We start from the raw sequence: 23,290 nt of genomic DNA, 5'->3' as shown, positions 1-23,290 counted from the left end.
TTTTATGGTCATTCATCCACCAAATGCTTTTGTACCTGGCTTCCTGGTTTATGAGGTAAGAGCATCCCACCCAGGAGGCCTGGTTCCTCCCCCAGCAGCCCCACTTTGCTCTTGTGTGACCTCTCTTTCCTGCACCACTTTCCTTATGCAGAAAGTAGCTTGGTTGTGGGGATTACATGAGTTCCTAAGTCATAAAATCCCAAGAACAGAAGCTGGCACATAGGAAATATAATTAAAAGGGTCAACATTTTTTCCTATTATGACCCCTTCTTTGCATCTCTGCCAGTTGGCGTGATCCTTGGTTCTAGAAAGCTGTCCTGTATTGATGAAGTTTTGAAATATAGGTGAGTTCCAGAGCTGATGAACAATAAAGAATTCTTGAGACATCTTTGGTGCGAAATGGTGGTTTTATTAAAAGCACAGGGACAGGACCCATGGGCAGGAAGAGCTGCTGCCCCTGGCCTGTGAGGGGTGGTTGATTATATACCTGGGAGTTGGGAGGGGTTTGAAGATAGCCTAGTCTCTGAGGAATTTTGGAAGCAAGGTTTCCAGGACCTTGAGGGGGCTAGCTATTGTTGGGAAAAGGTCACTTATTACCATCTAATAAAACCTGAGTCATGAGACCTTTCAGATGTGTATCAGTGGGCCATATGCTTGGGGGATGATTACCAACACGTACCTTGAGGGTTTAGAATTAAAGGAAATTTCAAAAGGAATTTTTATATGTTAAAGTAGGCTTGGAGGCTCCTGGGGGTCAGGCTAAGATTGCCTTCTGCCCTTAGCAAAGTATGAACATCGAGGCAGTTGAGTCCATAGAGGAATGTCCCTTTCCTTGTTTCAAGGAATTGTCAATGTGCTGCCCCAAGCTCTTGCCTTGTCCTCAGCTAGTCCCCTGTTCCCCCATCAGTATTCCTGCCACTTTGGTCCTTGTGCAGTTCACAGGCCGGGCTGCAGGACCAGGACGACTGCAGAAGATGCTCTACGGCCCCACCTTTGCTGGAGTTCCCTACCCACTTCTTTCCGATCCGATCTTCTCTCCTCCGGATCTTCCTCCTCTCCGATCTTCTCTCCTCCCGCCCTGTGCCTCCTCCTTAGAGATCCACCCTCCCCCTCGTTCCACTGTTTCTTCTTCCTTCTTTCATGCCTTTCCCCATCTTCCTCCCTCCTCCTTGGCCCCTCCTCCTCCTTCCCTGGCTTCCCCTCTCATCCCTTCCCCTCCCCGGCCCTTCTCCTTTCCCTCTCCCTTCTCTCTCTCTCTCCTCCACTTCTCCCTTTCCTCCTCCTCCCTCTTCTCCTCGCTCTCGCCCCGCCCCCTTCCTCCCTCCTCCCCACCCACAGGCCATCTCCTTGGCAGCGGTGCTGCTGGGACGTCTGGGAGATGGAAGGGCACAATCCGGTCTCAGGTGGGCTCGGTTCCGCTCGGTTGGGCTCGGCTCTGCTCGGTTTCGTTCCGTTCCTTTGACGAACACTAGAGCGGAGACGGTCGCGCGCGGGTCTTTGGGTAGTGTAGTCCGCCCGTCCGCGCAGGCGCAGTGCGGCCGGGCGGGCCCAGCGGGCGCGGGTCATTGTCCTGGCTGAGCCGCGCGGGTGAGACGGCAGCGGGCGGGGCGGGAGGAGGGGGGGAGGGGCGGGGTCCCTCATTCCGCTCCCCCAGCGCGGACCGACCCTGGCCTGGGGGAGGGGGCGTGCGGGCGCAGGTGAGTGGCGTGCGGACTGCGGGCGGGGTGGATCAGGGGAGGGGCGCGGACCTGCGAGGGGCAGCGGAGACTGGGCTCCCGTCGGAAGGAGGCGGATCCGTGTGCCTGACCGCGTGTGCGCCGGCCCTGCAATCGTACCAGTGTGTGAGTCAGTGTGAGTCCGGGCGTTCTCCTGTGGGCTTGCCTCGCTGTGCCTGCACGCCTGCCTATCGTGGTGTCTCTGGGCGCACCTGTCTGGTCCTGTCAGTTCGTGTCTCTGCACCTGTCTGCCTTTATCAGCAGGACCAGAGTGTCTGTGAGGGTGCCGTCCTGGGGCGCACCTGTCTGGCCCTGCCTGTCCATGCCTGTGCACCTGTCTGCCTTTGTCAGCAGGGCCAGAGTGTCCTTGAAGGTGCCATCCAATGGCACACCTGTCTGGTCCTGCCTGTGCATGGCCTTGCACCTGTCTGCCTTTATCAGCAGGGCCAGAGTGTCTCTGAGGGTGTCCCTCTGTGCATACCTGTGCCTGCTCCTGGCCTCTGGATTTGTCTCTGTCCCTGGATGTGGGGTGTGTTTCTCTATCAGTGCATCCATCCGTGTCTCTATCTTTGGCCATTGCTCAGTGTGTGTGTGTGTGTGTGTGTGTGTTTGCGCGTGCACACGTGAGTGCATCTGGGTGTGCCTCTCCCAAAAGTAGATGTGAAAGACCTGGCATATCTGGATAGGTGGGCCTGGCCTGGGGCTCCCAGACTCCCCAGCTCCTTCCATGCCCTCACAGACTTGTCTGGCCCATAGAAAGCTCTGGAGGGGCTAGGAATCTGCTGCAAGGCAGTGTGTGGGTGACAGCATGTGGGGCCGAGGGGAGGTGATCCTTCTTTCCCTGCTTTCTCCCACAGTGTCCTCCTTAAAAGGGAGTCATGATCCCTGCCCCATCCTGACCAGAGGTTTATGTGTTCAGGGAATGTGTATTGGGCACTCAGAGTGCCATTCTGGCACTTCACTGGGACTACCTCATTTAGAAGCCTTCTGGTAACTCAGGCGGGAGCCCTTATCACCCTCATTTTACAAATGGGGAAACTGAGCACAGAGACTAATGAGTCACCTGGCCCTATACCCAGGCATCCAGTTCCAGAGCCCCCATGCTAAACTACCAAACAAAAGGGAAATTCTATTTTCCTTTCAACTTGTCTGAGACAGTTCCAGGATTTTTCCCCATGGGATTCTCCCCTAGAAACAATGGAAGGAAGGAAGGAAATGCCACACCCGGTTCGACAGTTACCAGGCCCATGCACATGTCACCTCACAGGGCCAGTCACTATGAGTTCATGGGCTTCGTTTAAACAAATTTTTTTCTTAAGATTTTATTTATTCATGAGAGACACAGAAAGATAGGCAGAGACACAGGCAGAGGGAGAAGCAGGCTTCCTGCGGGGAGCCCGATGTAGAACTCGATCCTAGGACCCTTGGGATCATGACCTGAACTGAAGGCAGATGCTTAGCCACTGAGCCACCCAGGTGCCCTAAAAATATCTTTTTAAAAGTTAAATGTTGTTTCAAACATCAGGACAGTAATGTGAAATGACTGCATCCAGGAAACAGAACCAGAAAACAATGGATAACGCCTACTTCTCATCCCTACTTTTTCCCTTCCCCAGGCTCAGAAATGCTGCACAGAAGCACACCGCAACCCACCCCCCCCCCCCCCGTGTGCTGGCTTGTTTTTACACAGAGAGGTTATTAAAGTTCAGTATAAAACTCTTATATGAATTGCATTTCTCATTTAGTGACATTACAGATGTGAGTAAATGCAGAACGGACTCCTCTTCTGTAGAGATGACATGATCCTTCATAACACAGCTTCTCCCCTCCCAATTCCTTATATTGTTTCCAGGACTTTTTGTTGGTTAGTTGGTTGGTTGGTCGTTTGCCTCTAGGAATGGCACTACAATAAACGTCTGTTTTCTATGTAGAACTCTGCTTTGGGTAGCGTCTCAGACAGGGTTGATGGTTTATGGGGTTCATATATTGCTGCCTAACTTTCTGGAAAGATGAGGGACTCTATTTCCTTTAGCTGTGTGTGAGAGGTCTCGTTTCTCTGTCTCTCTGCCAACACTCAAGTTTGCTCCTCTGTTCATTCCTCTCTATGTTTCGGTGCTTCCTTTGTGCCGGACATTGTCCTAGATGCTAAAGAGCCCGTCCAGAAATGATCATCTCTGCTTCCTAGGGGGTTGCATTCCAGTGGAGGGAAGACATGAGAAATCTGAGAACACTTCATTAAAAAGTGTCAGCTGTCAATGATCATGTGTGCTATAGGAAGATGGCAGAAGGGGTGGAGGGTGTTGCCAGTTGAGCTCAGGGGTCTGGAGGTAGAGGATCTGCTTCTCCAAGTAGGCCATGAGAAGAGCTAGTCATGGGAAGAGCATCCCTGAAGAGGGAGCAGCTGTGAAGGCCAGAGTGCCTGGGGGCCTGTGCTGGAGGGGATAGTGGAGTGGGATGGAGGGGGATGGTCAGCAGGGGCAGACCATGATGAGGGCCACCTGGGCAGCTGGGACAATTGTGGATGATTTCTAATGCTGTGGGAAGCTACAGGAAAATGGTTATTGAGGGCTATCTGCAGGCCAGACGTGGTGCCGTGGAGTCTACAGACTTGAGTACTAAGATACCTGAGCCCATGTCTTTGCAATCTGTGCCTAGGTGTCTTAGCTTCCGTGCTATTGGGAGTCTTTGCTGCGGGGGCTGCCTCGTGCAGCAGAGGATACTGGGCAGCATGCTTGGTTTCTGCCCACCAAATGCCCATAGCACACACTGCTCCAAGTTGTGGCACCTGCCGATGTCTTCAGATGTTACCAGATGTCTCCTGGGCCCCAAATCACCCCCTGGCAGAGAACTGGTGTTCTAAAGGCTTCTGCCAACCTGTCCTTATGTGCAAGTTAAAATTGCAACTTTTTGCTTGTTAAAGTGGGCGGCCCTTTGGCTTCACACTCCCAAGAATTTGCCCAACCTGTGCCGCCTGTCCAGTAATTTGTCTTAATTTAAATTGGCTCACTGACTTTTAAAATTATTTATTTTGGTTAAATCAACTGAGTTTATTTTTAATATTTTTTAAAAAGATTTTATTTAGTTTAGAGTGCGAGCAAGCATGAGTGGAAGGGGGAGAGGGAGAGGGAAAATCTCAAGCAGACCGCACACTGAGTGCAGAGCCTGATGTGAGGCTCGAACCCAGGACCCCCAGGTTCACTAAGTGAGCTGAAACCAAGATTTGGACACTCTACCAGCCATGCCACCCAGGCACCCCTAAATCAGCTTAGGAGCATGAAGGACATTCTGTGTAACCATCATAAACAGCAGTGGGGCAGTGCTGTGAGAAAGAAGACCCTTGAGTAGGAAGCTGACTGCATCCCACCCTTCAGAATATACTTAGCCATTGGCAGGAATAACAGCTGCTGTGTTGATCTCCTACTGTGCGCTCTCAGGCACCAGGTTCCTCTTGTCTGTTGGTTGAATCCTGAGGTGTAGGGGTACCTACAGGGCTGGGGTGTGGGGCTGCAGACCCACACTTAGACCTGGGAAGGACATCTGAGCAGGTGGCTAGGAGCAGGCAGGGGGCCCCAGAAGCTTATGGGAATGGATGCGCGGGTGTCGGCATGTGTTTCTGCGGGGAGGTGTGTGTGTCAGTGTGTGCGTGCAGGGGGTGTGCAGGTGTTGGGGTGTGCGTGTGGGAGGGGGGCCGCTTAGAGTTTATTACTAATGTGTGTACTTCTCCTTGCCTGTCTTCCTGGTGAGTTTGAGTCTGTTCTGTGAAGCAGGCCCAGGCCTGGTCTCTCACAGTGTGTCTCCTCTCTCTCTCTCTCTCTCTTCTCTCCCAACCATAGTCCGCCCATCCCGGTGACCTGAGCCCTGGAGGGATGGCCACCCAGCTGCTGATGGCTGAGGCTCTGGTGAGTCCTGCCCCCCCTGTCATGCTCCCTTCCAGAGGCTTCTACCCAGGGATGACCCTCTGTGCCCCCAGCCCCCTTAGGGTCTCACATTCTTGGCCCTGTCTGCAGAGGGGGGATGGTGGCATGCATGGGTGCTGCTGTCCTCTGCTCTGCCCTTTCCAGGTCCGTCAGCCCCTTGCCTGCCCGTGATGCTGCCTTGGCTCAGCCAAGGGGGATAAGGCAGCTTGGGAGGGACCAGCCCTGTGCTCAGGACTTCCAGGAGACAAATGGGCACCTGGGAGCTGATGGTTTAAACACCTCATAGCAAGCATGAGAAACGCCCCTCAGAGGCTCCTGGGCAGTGTTGTACCAGCTTCATGAGAGTCACTGTGAACATCCACATGCATGTAAAGGTGCAAAACCAGGGCTGGAATGAGCAGTTGCCTCTGGGGAGAAGCAGGAGGACACCCAGGGACAGTGCACCTGGGTGTCTGTGGCTCTCACCAGTAGGTTCTCTGCTTTATTGGGTGGTACCTGTACCCGTATGGCTGTGTGTTGTGTTTTTCTCTAAACCTCCTTTTATGCCAGGAATATTTAATAATAAAAAAGTAACCTATAAAACACTCTTTATAGAAAACAGAGAAAACCCAGTAAGCTGCAGGTAGGACAATATAATTTACCCATGGTCCCTCTCCCCATATATAAATCATGTCGGTATTTGTGTATTCACTTATTTTCTTCCTTCTCTGATTATTATTTTAAAAAACTGACCAAGTATTAGCTCTGCCATTTTAATATTGTTTTTCCCTCCCTGCATCCAACTTTAATCAATAAGGATTTCCCTTGTTTTGAAATATTATAAACTTTACAGACATCACTTGCTTGGCTGTGTGGTCAATGTACCTAAAATGTTGATCTGGTAACTTTGACTTTCTTAAAAAAAATAAATTTTTTAACCAATCATAAAAGGAAGAAAGAATTCCTTTTTTTTTTAAGATTTTATTTATTTATTCACAAGACACACACACACACACACACACACACACAGAGGCAGAGACACAGGCAGAGGGAGAAGCAGGCTCCATGCAGGAAGCCAAACATGGGACTCAATCCAGGGTCTCCAGGATCATGCCCTGGGCTGACGGCGGCGCTAAACCGCTGAGCCACCCAGGCTGCCCAGAAAAGAAAATACCTGGTAGAAAAGGAAATGCATGATCATGATGAAGAGTCTAGAAAAATCCAGAAGAACACAGAGAAGAGAATCAGAGTGACCTGTGATCTCACCCCAGGAGATAACTACTCGAATGTCTGTGTGTCTTTCTCTCCCTTGGATGCATGTTGTTTTGCAAAAATGAGAATCACCCTGGTTGAGCAGTTTTTATATCTTGGTTTTTCTCTGTCGAAGATTTTATCCTAAGTGTTTCTCCACGTGTTTAAAAGCTCCCTGTCACATCCATGTCAATAACTGTAGAATTCCACTAAGGGCCATAGCTGACTTCTCTCATGGCTCCCCTGTTGTAGGATGTTTATTGGTTTCGAGTTAACTGATGGTTGTGAATGTCAGGAAGGACGTGGCTGGCGCATAAGTCTTTCTGTGCATTTCGTATGATTTCTTAGGGGGTATTCCTTGAGGAGGAACCCTGAGTTGGGTGTTTCTGAGGCCTTCCACGAGGCTTCTAGCACCTTCCCAGCCAGTGGCGGTGGTATGCCTTCCAGCCAGGCTAGAAGAGAGGTCTGCACCGGCCATGGCTGAGATTCCTTCTGCACGTGGGGTATAAGTGACACATGGAATAGACCTTGGGTGTGATGGGTGACAAACAGTGTCATACTATCTCTTTCTGAGTAGTGTTGCCTGTATTATGATTAGTGAGGGTTTATTTTCAGAAAATGTTAGCCACTTTTGTGGGTGGGTAGATTGTGTGGCGCCTTACCAGTTTACGGGACTCTGTCTTCTTGAAATTTTAAACGTGTGTGTGTGTGTGTGTGTGTGTGTGAGTTGTCACGGCAGATATTTTCCCAGGCTTGCTCTTTGTTTCTTCATTTATTCTATACATATTCTTAAAGATTTTTATTTATTCACGAGAGACTCACAGAGAGAAGCAGAGACACAGGCAGAGGAAGAAGCAAGCTCCCTGTGGGGAGCCCGATGCAGAGCTCAATCCCAGTACCCCAGGATCACGACCTGAGCCAAAGGTAGACACTCAATTACTGAGCCACCCAAGCATCACGTATTCTGTATTTTTTTAAAGATTTTATTTATTTATTCATGAGAGACAGAGAGAAAGAGGCAGAGACACAGGCAGAGACACAGGCAGAGGGAGAAGCAGGCTCCATGCAGGGAGCCTGATGTGGGACTCGATCCTGGATCCCCGGGATCAGGCCCTGGGCTGAAGGCAGCACTAAAACCCCTGAGCCACCTGAGCTGCCCGACGGATAAGTTTATGGCCTTGATTGTGATGGTGATTACATGGGTATGTACTTTTCAAGCTTATCTAATTGTATTAATTAATGTTCACAGCTTTTTGTATGGCAACCATACTTCAATAAAGTGGCTTTTTAAAAAAATTTTTTTTATTTATTTATGATAGTCACAGAGAGAGAGAGAGAGGCAGAGACACAGGCAGAGGGAGAAGCAGGTTCCATGCACCGGGAGCCCGACGTGGGCTCGATCCCGGGTCTCCAGGATCACGCCCTGGGCCAAAGGCAGGCGCCAAACCGCTGCGCCACCCAGGGATCCCCATTTTTTAAAGATTTTATTTATTTATTCACAAGAGACACAGAGAGAGAGAGAGAGAGAGGCAGAGGGAGAAGCAGGCTCCATGCAGGGAGCCCGATGCGGGACCCGATCCCAGGACTCCAGGATCACACCCTGGGCCGAAGGCAGGCGCTAAATTGCTAGCCACCCAGGGATCCCCTAATAATCCCTTCTTTATTTTTTTTAATTTTTATTTATTTATGATAGTCACAGAGAGAGAGAGAGAGAGGCAGAGACATAGGCAGAGGGAGAAGAAGGCTCCATGCACCGGGAGCCCGATGTGGGACTCGATCCCAGGTCTCCAGGATCGTGCCCTGGGCCAAAGGCAGGCGCCAAACCGCTGCGCCACCCAGGGATCCCCTAATCCCTTCTTTAAAAAACCGCTTTATGGAGATCCCTGAGTGGCTCAGCGGTTTAGCACTTGCCTTCGGCCCAGGGTGTGATCCTGGAGTCCTGGGATCGGGTCCCGCGTCGGGCTCCCTGCATGGAGCCTGCTTCTCCCTCTGCCTCTCTCTCTCTCTCTGTGTTTCTCTTGTGAATAAATAAATAAAATCTTAAAAAAAAAAAAAGAAGGGATTATTAGGGATGTCTGGGTGGCTTATTGGCTGAGCATCTGCCTTTGGCTCAGGTCATAATCCTGGGGTCCTTGGGATCAAGTTCCATATAGGGCTCCCCACAGGGAGTCTGCTTCTCCCTCTGCCTATGTCTCTTCCTCTCTCTCTGTGTCTCTCATGAATAAGTAAATAAAATCTTTTTTTAAAAAATAAAAAATTATTAGCAGGACTGACCAAAGGATGTATTAGGTCAAAGAATCAAATAATATCATATGATAATTATTATTATTAATAAAAAGTATATATAAGATATATATGAAATGTCAAATTAATCAAATTACAATAGCAAAAGTTGGCATTCATTAAGAGCTTACGTCAGCTGTACCAGACACCGTGCTAGAAGGCATATATGCATTACCTCACTTAAGGCCCATGACAACCATGGAGGGAGGACATTGTTGTTATGAAGCCCATTGACCAAATGAGGCCCAGAAGGGTTGAGACAGTTGCCCAAGGAAACACAGCCCAGGAGGGACAGAACCAGGATTTTACTGCAGGCTCCCAAGCTTCCAAGTCCAAAGCTTTAACCACTACCACATGCTGCTTCTGCATTGAGTGGTGGTGGCCCCTGAGACAGGGAGGCCAGCGTGAGGCCAGGATACTGGGCAGGCTCTGGGACAATGAAAGAACTGGCCAACAGATGAGGCCTCCTCCCAGGGATGATGAGCCATGGTTTGGGGTTGGGGAGAGGGGTGTTTAGTGCCCAGGAGGGAGTCAAGGACCTGTGGGTGGCAGTAACAGTAGCTGACGGTTATTGAGCACCTATTGTATGGATGTACTTTTCTGAGCAGCAAACATGGATTAACTTAATTCTCACGCCATCCTTCCTCATTGATCCATTTATTCACTCAGGAACTATTTATTGAGTGCCTACTAGATGCCAGGCATTGTGTGAAGCACTGGGTATAGGATAGTGAGCAGGACGGGTATACTGGTTTGCTAAGGCTGCTGTAATAAAGCACCATGGACTGGGGGACCCCCAGTGTAAATCTGTCTTCTCCCAGTTCTGGAGGACGAAGTCCCTAAGGTTAGGGTGTTGGTGGGGGCGTGCTTCCTCTGAGGGCCGTGGAGGAGGAGCTGTTCCAGGCCTCCCTTCAAGCTTCTGGGAGTTCTTGGCTTGTGGCAGCATAGCGCCAGTCTGCACACAGTGTTCTCTCCATGTGAATGTCTGTGTCTAAATGTCTCTTTTATGAGGATGCCAGTCATGTAGGATTAAGGACCTACCTTGCTCCAGTATGATTTCATCTTGGCTAATGAGATTTGCAGGGTCCCTGTTTCCAAATAACATCCCATTCTGAGGTGCTGGGGGTTCGAACTTGCACATGGGACTTGCAGGTGGGCATGATTCAATGTATAACAAGCACTTTGGACAGGACCCGGGCCCCAGCAACTGCATGGTGACAGGTCTTGTCACTGTGTGGTTGACATCATCACTACTATCATTCCCTACCATGCTACAGGGTATTCACTTTATGCACTGGGTTTACAGCATCAGCTGGGAAAGCACGGAGGCTTCCACTGCAGGAAGTGCCCACCATTCCTCATGGCCTCATCTGCCTCTTATGCCTTGGGTCTTGATCCAACCTCTCCCACAGCCCCAACTGCTCCGACCGCCCTCAGACCATATTCGGTATCACCTTTCTGAAGTCTTCCTGGACACCTCCTAAAGCTGCCATTGTTCAGGCACCTAGAGGATTTCTTTTTTTTTTTTTTTTAAAGATTTTATTTATTTATTCATGATAGTCACAGAGAGAGAGAGAGAGAGAGAGAGAGAGAGGCAGAGACACAGGCAGAGGGAGAAGCAGGCTCCATGCACCGGGAGCCCGATGTGGGATTCGATCCCGGGTCTCCAGGATTGCGCCCTGGGCCAAAGGCAGGCGCCAAACCGCTGCGCCACCCAGGGATCCCAGGATTTCATTCATACCTTCACAGCGTATTGACCAGATTCGTGTACATGTTCATATGCCTCGTCCATGAGGTGCTCGTTCTTGAACTTCTATGTAAGCACCTGGCTCAGTGCTTACAGCCCTGTATGGTCTCTGGACAGTGTGCTGAACTATTGGATCCCATCTAGAAGTCTGCCTTTACGGGGAAGCTAACACACCTGTCCGATCATGGGGTTACAGTCACTGTACCTTTGATTCCTTCTCTGTTTCTAAAGTGTGTGACTTTCTGTTCTAAACAGTCTTACGTTTGTTTTACTTCTGTCAGGGGACCATCCCAGTATAAGCAGACATGAAGAACACTGAGTGGTTGGTCCCTTCAGAACTGCACACCTTATTGAAATCAATTCAGATACATCCTGTCTGCCTCCCCTAAATTTCCTTGGCTTTTCTGGCTATTTCTCCAGATCTGTGTGAGCAGGGCCCTGAGGTGAGTGGTTGTGGGTTTCCTCTTACAGGAATCAGTGACGTTCAGGGATGTGACAGTGGACTTCACCCAGGAGGAGTGGCAGCAGCTGGAGCCTGCCCAGAAGGACCTGTACAGAGATGTGATGCTGGAGAACTACAGGAACCTGGTGTCTCTGGGTAAGGGGGCAGCTTCGCTGAATTACCATCGACCTGTCACTTGAGGACTACAAAGAAGTAAGAAAAAGGATGGACATATTTGACTATATAGAAAGTTAAAAGATAAAAATAAAATTGATAGGTAATGAAATGGGGGAGTAATATTTACCACATGTATAACAAAGGATTATAATTATATAAAGAGCTCCTAGGAATAAACAAGAATGAAACAAGAAACAGAATGATAGAAAGACCAAACATGAGCTGGCAGTTCATAAATGTAGAGATACACAAAATTACACTTTATCAAAGATTTATAAACCTTACCAGAGTCAAAGAAAAACAAATCAAGTCAAAGAAATATAGTTTTTGCCAGTGAGGAATGATGATGGCATATATGTGAGGGTGTACGGAAAAGAACTTTCCTGTATTAGGAATATAAATTTGGGACAGCAATTTTGGAGGACAGTTTGGCATTATCAAGTACATTTTGAACCGTTCCATTTTTAGAGATCTGTCCTTTAGATATCTTCCATAATTGTGCAGACTTTTACATTGGAAGAAAAGAAGTGACCAAAATGCCCATCTATTCAAGAGTGAGTAAACACATCAAATCGTATCAGTATGATGGAGACCGTGTAGCTCTTCAAAGAGGAGCATTCTTTGTAGATGCTGACATGGAAAGATGTCCCTTGATTCAGTGTTAGGTCAAAATCACTGACTTCCAGAACAAGAATATGTTCCCATTTTCTTAAGAGCTTTCATGGGAGTGTAAATGACCTACAATTAACTGCATATTTAAAGCAAATAGTCTGATGGATTTTGACATCTGTGTACACCCAGCAGGAAACCATCACCATGATCCAGATAATGAACATATCTGATTCCCCTCTGTAACATCTCCCTGTGCTTCCTGCACCCACCCTCCATTCCCCAGGCAACCACGTTATGTGCAAATGCTTTACTGCAGCAGCGCTGTGGTTTAATTTGCATATTTTGGAATTTTACATATATACACTCATACAGCGTGTGTGCTTTTTTTTTTTTTTTTTTTTTTTTTGCGTCTGATTTCTTTGACTCGGCATAATTATTTTGAGGTTTACCCATGTTGTATGATAGTATCATTAGTTCACTCCTCTTTATTGCTGAGTAATATCCTACTTTATGGATAGACCATGATTTATTTATCCATTCACTTGGGTTTGTTTGTTTTTTTTGTTTTTTTTTTTTGTTTTTTTTAAAGATTTTATTGGGCAGCCCCAGTGGCTCAGCGGTTTGGCGCCACCTTCGGCCCAGGGTGTGATTCTGGAGACCCGGGATCGAGTTCCACGTCGGGTTCCCTGCATGGATCCTGCTTCTCTCTCTGCCTGTGTCTCTGCCTCTCTCTCTCTCTCTGTTATGAATAAATAAAATCTTTTTAAAAAATAAAGATTTTATTTATTCATGAGAGATACAGAGAGAGGCAGAGACATAGGCAGAGGGAGAAGCAGGCTCCCTATAGGGAGCCCAATGTGGGACTTGGTCCCGGGATCATGACCTGAGCCAAAGGTAGATAGATGTTCAACTGCTGAGCCATCCACATGTCCCCTATCTGTTCCCTTGATGCACATTTGGGCCGTCTGCAGTTCTGAGCTGCCACAAATAAAGCTGCTATGAAGCCGTGTGTGCAATGTCCACTATGGACCTTTGCTTTCCTTCCTTTTGAGCAAACCCCAGGGAGTTGAATGGTTGAATCACATGGTATGTGTATGTTAACCTTTCAGGAGATTGCCAGACATTTTTCCAGGGTGGTGGGATGGTTTTACATCTCTGCCATCAGTGCTTGGGAGTCCCAGTTGCTCCGTGTGCTTGTCCAGACTTGGTGCGTGCGATCGTAGTCATATTAGCTATTCTTGGGGGTGCGCGTTATGCATGCTTTAGCTAACCTGTCCGACAGACCAGTGCCCAACCCAAGGTCATGCAGATCCACTCCTCTGTTTTCTTCTAAGACTTCTGTAGTTTAGGTTCTTCATTTAGGTCTTTGGTCCATTTTGAGTTAATTTTTGTGAATAATGTAGAGAAGGGGTCTAATGTCACTCGAATGTGGGTATCCAAGTACCCCAGCACTAATTGCTGAAGAGCAGATGGTTTTAATTTGATGTTGTCCGAGTTATGAGCCATTTTCCTTAGGGATCATGCTTTTGATACCATATTGGGGAAATCTTTGCTCTCTCAAGGCCACAAAGGTGTTCTTTTCTAAGTTGGATAGTTTTAGGTTTTGTGTTTTGTTCTGCGATCTCTTTAGAGTTAATTTTTGTAATTCTGCAAAAGTGTTAACTGAAGCTCTTTTTTTTCATCGAGTGACTTTCTAGATGTTCCAGCACTGTTTGTTGAAAAGGCTGAGCATTTCCACTGAATTTCCTCTGCTGAATTGCCTTTGCACATTTGTCAAAAATCAGCTGTCCGTGTATGTGTATGGGGGTCTAGTTCTGGGCTCTTCTGTCTCCTCCATATGGGTCTGTTGTGATGCCAACACTGACATTGGTCTGCTCTCAGTTTCTGGCTCTATGACCCATGCTCAGTCTAGACAGATTGCTTTCCCCATGACCATCTGAGTGGCCCACCTGGTGCCAGTGAATTAAATGGTATGAGTTATGTGGCTGGCTGCTGTGACAGGGCACTCACTGTTCCCAGGCTTGATTGGCTCTGGGTACATTCTCAAATCCTTTTGGGTGATTTTTCCCAAGTTTGGGTAGTTTCATAGTACACACGCTCTGATCAGGGATCCAGTGATGGGACATCGCAGATCTCCAGAGCACTCTCTATGCTCAGGGGAGTCTGCTAGGTTATGCCTCAGTTTCCCTGCCCTGCCCCCCACCATGCCACAGCCTGTAGCCTTTCCCATGAGTAGTAAACTGGGTGGTCATAAGACCTGCTTCTGTGATCCCACCTCTCAGGTAATGTTGCCCTTTACTGGCTGATGTCCAGTGTCTTAAAACCTTTGTTTTATATATTTTGTCCTCTCCCCCTCCACTGTGGACTGAACAGAAATCTTACCGTTTTTACTCTTTCTGGGACAGAAGCCCCATTTGAGGGAAGAAAAAAGTGTGCATTCATATGTGTGTGTGTGCCCAGGTGTGTTATATGTATTTTTTTTTTTAAAGGTGTGCTGTAGGGAAGGAAGTTCTAAAAATTCACACCAAACAGCTAACACAGACAGATCAGATGGCAGGACACATTTTACATTTTTATTAAAGAATTTATTTATTTATTCATGAGAGACACAGAGGAAGACACACAGTCAGAGGGAGAAGCAGGCTTCCTGTGGGGAGCCTGATAGGGGACTCGATCCCAGGATCCTGGGATCACGACCTGAGCCAAAGGCAGATGTTCAACCACTGAGCCACCCAGGCATCCCTCTCCTGATGGGTTTTGATCCATGAAAGGAAGCTCCTCCTCACCCAGCCCCATAGACTGACTGTGTTGTGCTGGCATTGTGCCTCCCAGCTCCTGACTTCTCAGCATTTGCTCCAAAAGACTTAGAACTGTTTTCACAGCTGAGACTCTGCCTACTTTGATCTCGGCAGCGATGGCCAGTTTATCTCCCAGTGGGTCTCAGACCCCATTGGTCCCCCCAGAGGGTCGCCATCCCTTCCTGCCCTGACCCCAGGGCCTTCATGTCCCATGCCATCTGCCCTGACATCTGAGCATCATGCCCCAGGTGACTAAGCCACCATCATTCTCCTGCCTTGAGTATCTCTAATATCTCTTCCTCTGTGATAGGAAAGCAACCCACGGCAAAGCAGTGAGTCATCAGGGCCTGGCTCTGGGATCCGACCGCGAGAATCCCAGCTCCGCCTCGAATGTGCCGTGACCTTGAGTTTGTGGCTTGCTTCTTGGACCTTCCGTTCCCTCATCTGTAAAATGCGCACAATCGTAAGAGTACGTGACTTGCGTGTGATTGTCAGGGCTACGTGGAGGGACCGTGCAGATCGCTCAGCGCCACGCCAGGCATGTGGCAGGCACCCATTGCGTGTTCATCTGACAGCGTCCGTGTGCCAGGCACTGCTGTAGGAGCAGGGCCTGGACAAGGTGCCCTCACGGAGCTCACTTTCCACAGGGAGCCTGGCAATAAACAGAGCCAAGGATAGAGAGAATCACCATAGACTGCAATGAGTGCTCACAGTGAAACAGGCAAGAGATGAGCAGAAGGGGTATGTCTTCCCACTGTGGGATGGATGGGGAAGGCCTCCCCGTGGAGGATGTTAACAGAGAGGGCTGAAGAACGAGCATCAGTGGGAAGCTGAGTGGGGCCATGGCAGGTGCAAATGCCCCAAGGCAGGAAGAACTTGGTGTGGACAATGTGGCAGGGAATAAAAAGGGAAACTCAGGGCAAGTGTGGCTGACAGCAAGTGAGCAGGGATGGATGATGGGAGGCAGGTTAGGAGATGGGGCCTGGCTCCGTCCTAAGGACCCTGCAGGCCAGGGACGGTGCTGGCTTTGACTCTCAGCAGCACACGGGGAGGACGCTGGAGGGTTTGGTCTGACTCTTAAGAAGATCCTCTTGCTGCTCAGTGGAAAATGCATTGTAGCAGGGTGAGGGTGCCGGGTTTGCTTTGTTACAGGCAGGAAATCTGGAGTGGCCGACAGGATTGTTGGCAGGGGTGATGGCGAGATCTGGTCCAGTGACTCTTGTTAGCATTCTGGATGGCAGGAGAAAGGGGGTGAATCAGGGATGCCTGCTGAGTCAGGGATGCTGCTGAGTCTTTTTTTTTTTTTACCTTAATTTTTTAGTAAGGTAATACATAAAATTTATCATTTTAACCATTTTTAGGTGTACAGTTCAGTGGTACTGAGTACATTCATACTGATGCGCAGCCCCCACCATCCACTAACAGAAGTATTTTCATCTCGCAAAACTCAGACTCTGTTGCCATGAAAGGCCATCCCCCCATGCCCTCCCCCAGCCCCTGGCGCCACGATCTCTCTCTCTCTCTCTCTCTCTCTCTGTGAATGTGATAATGACAAGAACCTCACATGACTGGAGTCATACACTATCAATCCTTCTGTGTCTCATTGACTTTGCTAAGTCTCTTTGCCGTTGATTTTGGAGGGGCGGGGGTTCCAAACCTACAGGTTCCATCTCAGACATGCAGAACAGGCCTGCAGGATCCCAGAGGGACACCAGGTAGACTTTTGAATGTTTGTCAGCAGAGCCTAGAGGAGGTCAGGGCTGGAGGTCCAGACTCCCTCCGCCCCACCCCACCCCCACCGCCCCTGGCATGGCCCTGCATGATTTAGGAGAGAGGCCTCAGAGATCAGTGGTGCTGGGCTAGGCTGGGGTTTAAATGGGCCAGCAGGAGCAGATGCCAGTCTACACCTGCTTCCTGTGGCCTCCTTGGAAGAAGTACTCCATGTGGCCCTATCTTTACAGTTTTATTTTTTACTTTTTCAAAAAGATTTTTTAATATATTTATTTATGAGAGACACAGAGAGAGAGGCAGAGACATAGGCAGAGGGAGAAGTAGGATGAGGTGGGACTCGATCCCAGAACCCTGGTCCCTGAGCCAAAGGCAGACACTCAATTGCTGAGCCACCCAGGTGCCCCATAGATCTCATGGTTTTTACATGAAGTTGTTGATCTACACACGGAGTCCAGAACTCAGGAGAGTTTCCCTAGACTGGAAACAGATTTAGAAATGAATAGGCTATACATAGGCAGGGGTTGGAGCTGCCGTATGGCTGTGAGCGCCAAGGAGAGAGGAGTCTGCAGAGGCAGAGGGGCCTGGAACCAGCTTCTGGGGACACCTGCTGCTTCGGAACCAGGCAGCGGTGGAGGGGGAGCGAGCTTGGCTGGCAGGAGGGGGGCAGGAGGGGAGCCAGAAGGTCGGCAGCATGTGCCACATGAATGTCAGCTGTCCTCTCACCATTTCTAAGAAAAATTAATGCTTTGGGAAGCTCAAGAGGTTGGGGATGTTCAGGAGGAACCCATTGTGGTAACTCCTTGCTGGGGTCGGCAAGAGCATCTAGTCCGCCCCATCCAAGCCAGCTCACCACCCGTTGTTTCTCTTCAGCCATCCCTCCATGGGAGCTCCTGCCTGCTGGCTGCCTGCTGGCTGTCCTTCACTGCCCTCTCGCCCTCTTGAGGGGACACTTCCTGCTCACTCAGCCTCCTTAAACCGCCTTTGTGGCCAGCTCGTTGCTTCCCCTCTGACCAGGTCACCTGCTGGTATCTCCATTCCTGCCCTGCTGTGTCTCTTTTCCCATCCTGCTCCATCTCTCAGGCCCAGCATTGATAACCACCTGCCTTTCCCTTCTCCTTCTCCTCCCCCAGACTTGGAGACTAGAGTGGAAATGAAGCAATCCCGGCCAACAGAGGACAACGTGGAACACCGCCCGCCTGTCGGGGTGCTTGGGGAAGGCCCTGCAAGGCATGGTGCCCGCGGCATGGCGTATGAAGGCATGTGGATGCGGGACCTGGGGGAGAGGCAGCAGGGAGAAGCGCGGACCTGGCTGGAGCATGAGGATTGTAAGGCATTGGCACCGCGGAGCACCCGCACGGCCCCACTGAGGGAAGAGGGCTCCCTGCCGTTTGTCCTGCGTGGCGAGGCCTTCTCGGGTGACCTGGATCTCAGCCAGCCGTTCAGACGAGATGCAGAGAAGAAGTCTTATGACTGCACCGCATGTGGTAAGGCTTTCAGCCGCAGCTCGTCCCTCATGAAGCACCAGCGGATCCACACCGGCGAGAAGCCCTATGAGTGCGACGTGTGCGGGAAGCACTTCATTGAGCGGTCATCCCTCACCATCCACCAGCGCGTGCACACTGGGGAGAAGCCATATGCATGTGGGGACTGCGGCAAGGCCTTCAGCCAGCGCATGAACCTGATTGTGCACCAGCGCACGCACACGGGTGAGAAGCCATATGTGTGCGACGTGTGCAGGAAGGCCTTCCGCAAGACCTCGTCCCTGGCACAGCACGAGCGGGTGCACACAGGTGAGAAGCCGTATGCCTGTGGGGACTGTGGCAAGGCCTTCAGCCAGAACATGCACCTCATTGTGCACCAGCGGACACACACGGGGGAGAAGCCATATGTGTGCGATGTGTGTGGCCGTGCCTTCAGCCAGAACATGCACCTGACCGAGCACCAGAGGACACACACGGGCGAGAAGCCATACGCTTGCAAGGAGTGCGGCAAAGCATTTAACAAGAGCTCGTCCCTCACGCTGCACCACAGAAACCACACAGGCGAGAAGCCGTATGCATGTGGTGAGTGTGGCAAGGCCTTCAGTCAGAGTTCCTACCTCATCCAGCACCAGCGCTTCCACATTGGTGTGAAGCCCTTCGAGTGTAATGCATGCGGCAAGGCCTTCAGCAAGAACTCGTCCCTCACCCAGCACCAGCGCATCCACACTGGAGAGAAGCCCTATGAGTGCTACATCTGCAAGAAGCACTTCACGGGCCGCTCGTCCCTCCTTGTGCACCAGATGGGGCACACGGGTGAGAAGCCGTACGCCTGTGGCGAGTGCGGCAAGGCCTTCAGTCAGAGCGCATACCTCATCGAGCACCAGCGCATCCACACTGGCGAGAAGCCCTACAAGTGCGGCCAGTGCGGGAAGGCCTTCATCAAGAACTCCTCGCTCACCGTGCACCAGAGAATTCACACAGGGGAGAAGCCCTACAAGTGTGGCGAGTGTGGGAAAACCTTCAGCCGGAACACCAACCTCACACGCCATCTGAGGATCCACACATAGGGGAGGCCTAGGCTGGGGGTCTTCTTGTGTGGGGGCTTTCCTGCAGCAGATGGGTGGAACCCTCATGCCCACCGTCAGTGCGACAGCTCTGACGTGGTTGCCCAGGGTAGCGTGGGCCAGAGGGGTGTCTCCCTATGAGGCACCTGCACATTCCTCTTCATCTGATGCCCTGGGGACCATAGTCAGGGTCAATGTGGCTGAAGCTTCCAGGAGTGCCAGGAACCTGGGCATCAGGGTTCCAGGACGTGGCAGTGAGCTGCAGGACCTGGGATGAGGCATCCAGTGTCTTTGGGGCAACAGTCAGTTGTAAAGTGCAAGATGGGGCTGGCAGGGAGATGGATTCAAGATGTGAACATGGGGACATTTCTGGACCCTAGCTTTAGTCCAGATGTCAGGTGGTCACCCTCCGTGGTTCCCTGCTGGGGTGGAAGCCAGAGGGGCCCTCTCTCTGTCCCTCTGTCTGGCCATCCCCCCTCCTGCATCCGGCCATCCCCCTCTCTGTCCAGCCATCCCCAGGCCACAAAGCCTAAGACTGGCAGGCTGTAAGCGGGGCAGGGAGAGGGGGGAAGGTGGTTTTCAGAGTTAGCAGATAACAGTAAGCAATGCAGATGCCGAAGTTTCTCAGAGTCTGTTCAATTTTTTTTAAATAAAACTTTTAATTAAGAGACACCAGTGTAATTTTAGACTGTTGTCAGGTGCAGAAGATACAGGCCCAGTGGTCCTGTCAAAATCCGCCTCAGTGCCTGCGGGAGTGGGGAGGGCAGGCGAACACCAGCAGGCCTGATATTCAGATTTAAATACTAGGTTGAGTGTGTGTATCTGAGGACACACTGTCCATTTTTATACTGATTTTTGCAGCTAAATTTTTTAAAAAGATTTTATTTATTCACGAGAGACACAGAGAAAGGCAGAGACAAAGGCAGAGGGAGAAGCAGGCTCCCTGTAGGGAGCCCAATGTGGGACTCGATCCCAGGACCCTGAGATACTGACCTGAGCCAAAGGCAGATGCTCAACCACTGAGCCATCCAAGCGTCCCTTTGCAGCTAAACTTGAAGGCAGCTCCAAGTGAGCCTTCTAAGGCTGACCTGACACTGTGTACATTGAGGGCCTCTGACGCTGCCCTTCCTTTTTTTTTTTTTTTTTTTTTTTTAATTTATTTATGATAGTCACACAGAGAGAGAGAGAGAGAGAGGCAGAGACATAGGCAGAGGGAGAAGCAGGCTCCATGCGCCAGGAGCCCGACGTGGGGATTCAATCCCGGGTCTCCAGGATCGCGCCCTGGGCCAAAGGCAGGCACTAAACTGCTGTGCCACCCAGGGATCCCTGACGCTGCCCTTCCTGTTTAACATTTGATGCTACTTGTCGCCAGTGTCCCAGTGTTTCCGAATGTCCCATGCATCTGGACACTGGTGCCCACAGAGTGGACAGCTCATTTTAAGAAATCATTTATATTATTGAGCACTTAGTGTTGTGAGTAGGAAACACAACTACTCGGGAGTGCATGACCAGGCAGACGGGCTTTCGGATGTCTGGCAGCCAGGTGGGCATCAGGCTAGGTCTGTTCTAGACGTAGCATCGGGAACACAGCTCTGGTGCCCTGGTTCTCTGGCTTTCCCTTCCTGTGCCGGCCTCATCCTCAGGCTGGCTTCCCTCTTCATTTTGTGGTCATGTCCATGTAGAGACAGACCTCTTGCAGTCAGTGGCACAAGAACCCAAAGCTTCATTCTGTGGACTTACCCGCCAGCTGATTGCTGTGACCTGAGAAGTGCTGAGTGTGGAAGGGCCTACGTCTGGGTCTCTCCCTCATTCTTGAAATAGTGGTAGTGGCCCCAGGCTGAAGCTGTTCATGCCCTGACGTTCCCATCTGGTCATTCCATCCAGATCCCAGTCCAGGGGAAGGAGGGAGGATCTAGGGAGGTGGCCTGTGGCATCAAGTGAATGGGCTTAAAATCGCATGGCTGCTCTGGCCTTAATCATCAGACTGAAGTCTTGCTGCATGTGGCATTTCCTTTGGGAAGTGCTGTCACTGCCATGGTCACCAGGAGAGCCCTCAGTCCCCTCTGTGGCAGGGGGCTGGCCAGGGGTGCCCCCAGGAGCTAAGAGTTGCAGCCTCATGCCTGCTTGTCTCAACGTGCCTGGCACACCTCTGTCCCCACACATCCCTTCCCGTCATCTGCACGAACTATCGCTCAGGCCACTGGGTGGGGGGCACTGGGAGAGACGGGGGTTGGTGGGGAATGAAATCTGCAACTGCACATGCGGAGGCCTTTGTGGTGAGCCCTGACCAGTGTGGAAGGTGGCTGGGAAGGACCGCAAGTCCGGCCATGTGAGCCTGAGCAAGTTTCCCCCCTCCACAGGCGCCTCAGCCTGAAATGGGGCAGTGAGTATTTCAACGGGGGGTTCTTGTTCCAGTGGAAGTCCTACTACCTCACAAGTGGACCCAGCCTTTGAGAACAAAGCCCACCATCCTATTGGCCTTCTGTTTCTGTGTCTCCTGCTTCCTCCCTCTCCTTCTCGAACAAAGAAAGCAGACATTTTGGGCCCCCCACCCCGATCCCCGGGGACTCCCATCCAGGGCTGGTCAGAGCTGGGCTGCAGGTGCACGCATGCCGCAGCCAGCGGCCCCAGGGACAGCGCCCGGAAGAGGCAAGTCTGGTGCCTTAGGATCTGCAGCAGAAGTGGCCCATGTGGCGCCTGCTGGGATTCCACTGGCAGCTGGCTCCCCTCAGATCTGTGTGCAGGCTGGGGGGCATCTGCTCAGGTTCCAGAGGAGGCAGCCAAGACCAGCCACTCTGGCAGACCCAAGTCAGTGTGGTCAGGAAGCGGCACGGGGAAGCTTGTTGCCTCTGGCCCATCTGGGAACTGAGAGACCAGCAGCCACTGTCTCCAGGCCCCTGTGCGTCCCCTGCATCGTCCCGGTTCCGCCAGCTCCTGGCATCTTCGTCCTGGTGGGATGAGGCTGTCTCTTCAGGTTCCCTTGTCCTGCACAGTGCGCTCGTGAAAGGCACAGGGCAGAGAGTGGAGGGGTGAAGCGAGGAGTGCCAGCTCCCATTTCACACATGGCCACCTGGTCCCAGAAAGTGGGACAGGGTGTGGGAAACAGGCCTGGGACAGGGCCCGGCGGCCCCTCGCTCTACAGCAGTCCCGGTGCACCTGGGCACAGTTGCCTGGAGCCGAGGATGGGGGTGCAGCACCAACAGGGATGCGCTCCCCAAGTGCTGAGCTTACATTCTGGTGGTGTCAGGCAGCAGTGAGTGGGCCAGAGAAGCATGAGACACGGAGTTAGGCCACGGTGGAGAACAGGGCAGCAGGAGAACCGGGAGCCAGCTGAGGCCTGAGGCGGGGGCACACTGGGCAGTCAGCAAGTCTGCCCAGGAGTGGACATCTGACACAAACCCGAGGACACCAGGGGAGTTTTAGTGAGGTGGAATGAGATTTCCCTCCCCCGGAACGGCCCAGAAGAGGGGATCTGAGTTCAACACCATTCCCCATAAGGCAGTGGTGGCAGCACCTTGTCACTATAGTTGACATTTGTTAAGCACGTGGCATGTGCTCCAGACTTGTCACAAACACTGGTGTTCTCGCCACGTCATCCAGTGTGCAGATGGGGAAGCTGAGGCTCAGGGAGGCTCGGAGGCTCGAGTGAGATCGCAGAGCGTGGATGTGAGGGGTGCCGGGGGTGGCATGTGGGGCTGCATCACCCTGAGCCTTTGCCCCGACTCCACTGCAGGCTGCCCCATGCTTACCAGCCTTCACCAGATGCCCTAGAGGAAGACATATAGTATTTTCATCATGTTGTGTAAATGTCTAGAGTCATCGGAATGAGTTAGTACTCGTGAAAATGTAGAATGGAACCTGGCACATGGTACTCCATACTCCTAGCAAGTACCTGCTGTCATTGCCACCACTCGATGAGAAACGAGGCCCTCACTCAATAAATGATGGAAAAGGAGTGGAATAATGGAGCCAACATGAACAGAAGCCCTGAAGCCATACTGCCTGGATTTAAATCCAGACTTTACTTCTGCTGTGTGACTCTGGGCAAGTTTCTTCACCTCTCTGAACCCATTTCCTCATTTGTAAAATGGAG

The 23,290-nt window shown here is 51.0% G+C and overlaps 2 protein-coding genes across 14 annotated transcripts in view; both read left to right on the top strand.

Annotated features, from left to right (window-relative positions):
- Window positions 1-11,381, top strand: part of ZNF470 (zinc finger protein 470) — a 34,014-nt gene extending 22,633 nt beyond the window's left edge. The window contains exons 6-7 of the mRNA XM_077913195.1: window positions 5,549-5,614; window positions 11,364-11,381. Coding sequence (XP_077769321.1) covers window positions 5,549-5,565 — 17 coding nt within the window. The 3' untranslated portion in view covers window positions 5,566-5,614; window positions 11,364-11,381. The remainder of the gene's footprint in view (window positions 1-5,548; window positions 5,615-11,363) is intronic.
- ZNF71 (zinc finger protein 71) lies at window positions 1,024-19,867 on the top strand. Of its 13 annotated transcripts, none has more exons than XM_077913198.1 (5): window positions 1,024-1,403; window positions 5,549-5,614; window positions 7,679-7,786; window positions 11,364-11,490; window positions 17,783-19,867. In XM_077913198.1, exons 2-5 carry the CDS (start codon window positions 5,582-5,584, stop codon window positions 19,198-19,200), a joined length of 1,686 nt encoding a protein of 561 aa, XP_077769324.1. In that variant the 5' UTR covers window positions 1,024-1,403; window positions 5,549-5,581; the 3' UTR covers window positions 19,201-19,867. The 13 variants fall into 13 exon arrangements, with proteins under 13 accessions (XP_077769324.1, XP_077769325.1, XP_077769344.1 ...); XM_077913215.1 differs by lacking the exon at window positions 7,679-7,786 and adding an exon at window positions 15,232-15,390 and having other exon boundaries at window positions 1,048-1,403; XM_077913207.1 differs by lacking the exon at window positions 1,024-1,403 and adding an exon at window positions 1,486-1,587.
- The last annotated feature ends 3,423 nt before the right edge of the window (window positions 19,868-23,290 follow it).

The sequence above is a fragment of the Canis aureus genome, chromosome 1 (genome assembly GCF_053574225.1).
Source record: "Canis aureus isolate CA01 chromosome 1, VMU_Caureus_v.1.0, whole genome shotgun sequence".
In the NCBI taxonomy this organism is placed as follows: domain Eukaryota; kingdom Metazoa; phylum Chordata; class Mammalia; order Carnivora; family Canidae; genus Canis; species Canis aureus.
Note: the sequence above shows the minus strand (reverse complement) of the source record. Positions and strands in the feature narration are given on the sequence as shown.

Coding starts and splice junctions, on each gene's coding strand:
- ZNF71 (XM_077913198.1), top strand. CDS start 5,582: ATGGCCACCCAGCTGCTGATGGCTGAGGCTCTG. Junction 7,787..11,363: donor GATCACGACCTGAGCCAAAG/GTAGACACTCAA, acceptor TTCCTCTTACAG/GAATCAGTGACGTTCAGGGA. Junction 11,491..17,782: donor CAGGAACCTGGTGTCTCTGG/GTAAGGGGGCAG, acceptor CTCCTCCCCCAG/ACTTGGAGACTAGAGTGGAA.